Genomic DNA, 6276 nt, shown 5'->3' with positions numbered 1-6276 from the left:
TGTCTACAAACTCAGATGCTGCTGTGTTTACAGATATGGATCTGTAAACGCAGTCTAGTTGCATAAATAATCGCCGAATCTGTTTTACGTATATAGACCGTGGTCGGCTAATTCGCCATGGCCCATGTGGTCTATTACATAGACCAGGTATGCATTACGTCCCTCGATCAATCATCCCGTGCAGAAAATGGCATTCAAACTGCGTAAAGCTGCGACACGAACTGAGTCTAGCTCAGTTAAACTTTGCGTACGGCGCTATGAAAACCATGCAATGGGGTTGGGGTCGAAAAAAATATTCGTCGAGAGCCCCATATCTTTGTTACATTTTCAGGCGCGCGCGCGCGTACTCACGCGCGCCTATGGAAATACACGTTGAACAGAAGGGCCAATATGTCGGAAACGGTGAATTTGCGTTTTCACGAAGAGCCACATATCTTTACTAATTAATTTCCACTAATTAACTGCTTTATTAAGTCTTATTACCGGGTTTTATGTAAAACTTCAGCTCATGTAGAATCGTGTGATGGTTTTCTTGCTGCACAAAGTTGTTGCAAAGTAGTATTTCTTGCAGTTTTAAAATATGAAAAACTTCTTTTGTGATTATCTCGAAAACCGACTTTACTTCAAATCAACATAATATATATAGTATGTGGCTGTTCGTGAAAACGGTGACGAAATGACATCTCCTTGGTCCGCAACTCTCACGGGATATCTGACGAGGTTCGTGGATTGCTAACGACAACGTTCGAGTGCAATTTATATTGAATTGCATGTTATTCAGCAGCAAGTATCACTCAGAATTCATGCCTATCTCGTCGAACAAAAGCGCGCCCCTTCTAGACGGCTGGTATATATGCACTAGTCCCTCGATCAATCATCGTGCAGAATAATTCAAACTGCGTTAAACTGTGACGTTAAACTGAGTCTAACTTGAACTTTGCTCACTTACTTCAAAAGCGCATTTGACACATTTGACTTGCAGTATATGTGGCTCTCTGGCGAACTAGCACGGGTGATGATCAGTAGTTTGCGAAAACTCGGCTCTGTCTTCCCAGCTTTGGCGACTTCATCGCCTACTCCAAATTATTCCGACTTGTCCAAACCAAGTGAACCTTCTCTCTATCGTGGCGAATACTTTGTGTGAATTTAACATTTCCAAAGCAGGATGTGGATAATTCACTGATCGAAATCCATCAAGCCAGCAGCCTAAAACAGGCTCCAGAGAAGCCGAAGCCGAAAATATGCCGAGGTTTAGAGAACCCTATACATTGATCTTGGTCTGCCCGCGTTGCCGGAACTCCATTATATGTTTTGTTGCCCGTGCACCGCGTAACGTGCGATTGATATATACACTTCATTTTTTGCCATAGCTGAGGTTCACGCACAGCAAAATCTCAACATACAAGGTAAGAAACTCAGTCATTTTAGCTTGAACATTATTCGGAAAAAAAAAAATGTGTATGCGGTTTGTTTTCCATCCACGGGATATTGTGAACTCAGAACAGACTGATTCTGCCATTGTCCCCTGGAATTATATTTTAAAAAAAAAGGGTATAGGTCATTCTTTTAAAACCCTTATTATGGCGTACAATTTGCATTAGTAGCCTTTATAATACGAAAGCCCGTTAGTGCCATCGAATGTATAAATTGCTCTTTTGCAAGTATATGTTTGGTGAATCTTGTTTTTTTTTATGTATATGTTTTAGCAAGTCTTGTTTTTTGGATGTATATATTTGGCGAGTCTTGTTTTGTTGATGTATCATGTTTGGCAAGTCTTGTTTTTTTGATGTATATGTTTGGCGATCTTGTTTTTTTTGCAAGTATATGTTTGGCAAATTTTGTTTTTTGCAAGTATATGATTGGCAAATCTTGTTTTCTGCAAGTATAAATTTGGCAAGTCTTGTTTTTGCAAGTTATATATTTGGCGAATCTTGTTTTTTGCAAGTACATGTTTGGCAAATCTTGTTTTTTTGCAAGTATATGTTTGGCAAATCTTGTGTTTTGCAAGTATAATTTGGCAAGTCTTGGTTTTTTTTTGCAAGTAGCTAGGCCTATATATTTCGCGAATCTGTTTTTTTTGCAAGTATTATGTTTGGCAAATCTTGTTTTTTGCAAGTCTAAATTTAGTGAGTCTTGTTTTTTGGATGTATATGTTTCCCCAGTCTTGTTTTTTCCAAGTTTATGATTTGCGAATCTTGTTTTTTGCAAGTATATGTTTTGCGAATCTTGTTTTTTGCAAGTATATGTTTGGCGAATCTTTTTTTTTGCAAGTATATGTTTGGCAAATCTTGTTTTTTTGCAAGTATATGTTTGGCGAATCTTGTTTTTTGCAAGTATATGTTTGGCGAATCTTGTTTTTTTACAAGTATATGTTTGGCGAATCTTGTTTTTTGCAAGTATGTGTTTAGCAAATCCTGTTTTTGCAAGTATTAATTTGGCAAGTCTTGTTTTTTGCAAGCCTATATGTTTTGCGAATTGTTTTTTGCAAGTATAATGTTTAGCAAATCTTGTTTTTTGCAAGTCTAAATTTAGCGAGTCTTTTTTTTTGATGTATATGTTTCCCGAGTCTTTTTTTTTGCAAGTATGTGTTTTGCGAATCTTGTTTTTTGTTTTTGTTTTTTTTTGTCTGCACACATGCTCACAAACAGCGGTGACCAATCACCAATGCATGCACAAAATGTGATTTCTTTACACGTCCGCAAAAGGCGAAACCCTTACGGCTGAAATCACAACTAGCACGAACAGCCCGACGTTTTAGTGACGCAAAAGAGGACCCCGAAAGTCGTTCTCGCACAAATAACACAATAATTCTACATAAAGGATAGTTAGGTGGATGTTTGTTTCCTACTTTTAAATGATCTTAATTCCGATTAACATCATTTCATTCGGAACTGTAAGGGGGAAAATGTCATTAATCTAGGTCACTTTCTTTCTGACTTACCCTGTACAAGTCAGATACAAAATGGGTTTACTTCGCTATATTAATGTGTGGCTTTGCATTGCATGTTTTTATATAAAATCGCTTTTTGAGTAATGTCACTGTATATATAGAATTCCTTCATAACATTGGCAATGCTAGAGTCACGCGTGCATTTGTGCTCGTTGCCGTAAGGCCTGGTGCATTCACACGTAGTCTAGTATCACACAATGCCGGCTGGCTACGAAGCTTTCTGTAGATTTCACAACTTTTCTAAAACACGCGTTCAATAGAAATTTGCGATCTTTAGATTATATCTATTTTCAGTATCAAATATTTAAATAAAGCATGGCTATATAAGTATCAGTCCGGTTCCGTAAAATTCTGAAGTTCCATTCTCTTTCATCGACATGCCTGACCAAATGCTACGATTTGACTTTGCAGATGAGTGAACGCAGTAAGACAGTTGCCGTCATCGGCTGTGGAATTTCTGGCCTAACTGCAGTCAAGTGCTGCCTGGACGAAGGCCTGCAACCAACGTGCTTCGAGAGGTCAGATGGCATTGGTGGTCTGTGGTACTACCGCGACAACAGTGAATACGGGATAATGACCACAATCTACAAATCGACCATTACCAACACCAGCAAAGAGGTGACGAGCTTCAGCGACTTCCCCTTTCCAGGCGAGTGGCCAAATTTTATGCACCACAGCTACATGAAGAGGTACCTGGACATGTATGCCGACAAGTTTGGCCTCAAGAAGCACATCCGCTTCTCTACAAGAGTGACCCGCTTGGCTCAGGCACCTGACTATGAGGCTACTGGGCGATGGGTCGTCACTAGCCAAGCGGAAGGAGTGTCTGGGCACGTGGAGGAGTTCAGCCAGGAGTTTGATGCTGTGATGATCTGCACTGGGATGTTCAACAACCCTTACATCCCTGAGTTTCCAGGCCTTGAGGAGTTCCAGGGGAAGGTTATGCACAGCCAGGCTTTCCGGAGGCCAGAGGAATTCGAAGGCAAACGAGTGGTTGTAGTTGGGATTGGCAATTCAGCAGGGGATGCAGCTGTAGACGTCAGTCGCCTGGCATCACAGGTAGGTTTGCATAATGCATGCTTCGTTTCAACATTAAGACTGATCTGACCGATGATCACTTCTGGTTTATTACTCTTGCTCTATTGTAACAGGTGTACTTGAGTACCAGACGTGGCGTTTGGATAGTCAATCGCATTGGAGACTACGGTATCCCGTGGGATTTCCATTTTTTCAGAAGATTCCACCTGGTACCAGCAAAACTTCACGTCATGCTTTTCGTGAAATCCCTCAAACGTAAGTTCAAGATGCTCTATAATTCTCTGAGGCCGGCCCACGATTTGTCGGCCGGCGAGGCACTGATGACAGAGGACATGCCAGGTTGTATCATCAGCGGCACAGTGATTATCAAGGCAAACATTGCAAGCTTCACCAAGACGGGCGTGGTTTTTGAAGACGGTACCACCGAGGAGGACATCGATGCCGTCATCATGGCCACTGGCTACAAGGACTCGTTGCCCTTGGAGGTTGATTGCCAAGCACTGGAGATGAAAGATGGCCACCTGCCGTTGTACAAGTTGGTGTTTCCTTTAGGTCTAAAGCACAACACGCTGTCGGTCAACGGCGCCATCAGACCCTTGGGCTCAGTCATCCCGTGCGTTGAGCTTCAGGCTCGCTGGGCTTCGAGGGTGTTCAAAGGGTTGGCTAAGCTACCATCCCAGCCGGATATGGAGGCTGAGGTGAAGGCGACTGACGAAGCCATGAAGGCCGCATGTTTACCTAACCACCGACACAGTGATTTCCAAGCCTACTGCATCAGTCTGGCGTCTGAGATCGGAGTCGAGCCAAATTTCCTGAAGCTCTTCTTCACCGATCCCGTGCTGACTCTCCGGTGCTTGTTCGGACCCCTTGTACCATACCAGTTTCGATTGATGGGTCCTGGGAAGAATGATGAAGCCCGGAAGGCCATCACCACGGTTTGGGAGCGGGTTCTGAAGCCTACCAAGACAAGACCCATTGGCCCAAAAGAAGACACCCGCCATCTCGTCATTCTTATTGCTTTCTGTGTTTCTGTGCTTGTAGTCATCATGGCCTGGATTTTGTTGTAAGCAGAGATGGAAGGCCCTACAACCTTTCGAAATATAGTTGTTGAAGCAGATTAATACTGACTTATGGGCCTAGACGCCACCAAATGTTGTTCTCCTAAAATGTCACAAATGTCTCCTAAAATTTGTTTTGATGTAAGTATCGATTGTTAATTTGAATCGCTCAATTATAGTCATGGAATGCACGTCATTATAGCAATCAACAAACTTTGGGTGTTCTCTTTGTTTGTGAGTTTCTTTCTTAGCAATTGTAGTGGCTTGTCTTTTGATGTAAGCAGAAACTGTTAATTTAACTGGTCTTATGGGATGCACGGAAGGCCATCAACAGGCTTTGGTATGGGTTTAAACACTTAGTTATTCTCCTTCTTTTATTTTGTGTGCACTTGTGCACTTGTGATGGCTTGGTTTTGGATGTAAGAAGAGACTGGTAATTAATCTTGACTTGTATGGAAGGCTTTCAACAAGCTTTAGAGTTGGTTTTAAACAGACTGAGGGTTTTGTTATGCGCCATCTAAGTTGAGACTGGAAATGTAACTTAAGAGTATAGGCCCCGAAGTAGATGTCCACCAATATCCTCCTTGTTTAGGCGTGTCATGCACTTGCAGTTGTGGTCGTTTGGCCTTTGATGTAAGTATAGAGACTGGTAATTTATTTTGCCTCATTGTATGGGATACACGGAAGGCCGCCAACAGATTTTTGGTGGGATTTGAAAAAATAAGATGCGATCCGTTAGCTTCTATGTAGACGCTCACCTCTTGTTATTGCCTTTTTTTTTTAGTGTTTCTTCTCTGACAGTTTATCTAGAACTATTATGGTGTACAAGCATTACATTCACTGTGTGGACTTCTGAACAAAAGAGGTCTACATAAACCAGGTAGCAGCGACGTTGTGTGGACTTGCCCACGTCTAAACAGTGTTTCCCCCTCTCTGGAAAACGGTTTTAGAGGATTTTTGGGTCTAGGTTTATCTGTGACAAAATGAAAAGAAACACTGAAGGGTGTCAGAAAAAAATAGGGTTGAAAGAATTTTCACAGTGTGAATGAAATTACCTTTTTTTTACAGGTTTTTCTTAACTACAAGAAAACAAAAGAACATGCACACTACGTATGTAACATAAACATGGGTGCATCTCTATGGTGTTGCTTATTTTTTTATCTTGATTATTGAAGTACTTATCAAGGCGTATATATTGAACCGATATATTTATCACACGTATCAAAACAC

General features: G+C 41.4%; 1 protein-coding gene across 1 annotated transcript; it reads left to right on the top strand.

The window, feature by feature from the left end:
* The first annotated feature begins 3361 nt into the window (after positions 1–3361).
* On the top strand, positions 3362–5572 carry LOC119731067 (flavin-containing monooxygenase 5-like). The gene is made up of 2 exons (XM_038204475.1): positions 3362–4009; positions 4102–5572. Exons 1-2 carry the CDS (start codon positions 3362–3364, stop codon positions 5053–5055), a joined length of 1602 nt encoding a protein of 533 aa, XP_038060403.1. The 3' UTR covers positions 5056–5572.
* Positions 5573–6276: the final 704 nt, after the last annotated feature.

The sequence above is a fragment of the Patiria miniata genome, unplaced genomic scaffold (genome assembly GCF_015706575.1).
Source record: "Patiria miniata isolate m_02_andy unplaced genomic scaffold, ASM1570657v1 HiC_scaffold_1, whole genome shotgun sequence".
NCBI classification, from domain to species: Eukaryota; Metazoa; Echinodermata; class Asteroidea; order Valvatida; family Asterinidae; genus Patiria; species Patiria miniata.
Note: the sequence above shows the minus strand (reverse complement) of the source record. Positions and strands in the feature narration are given on the sequence as shown.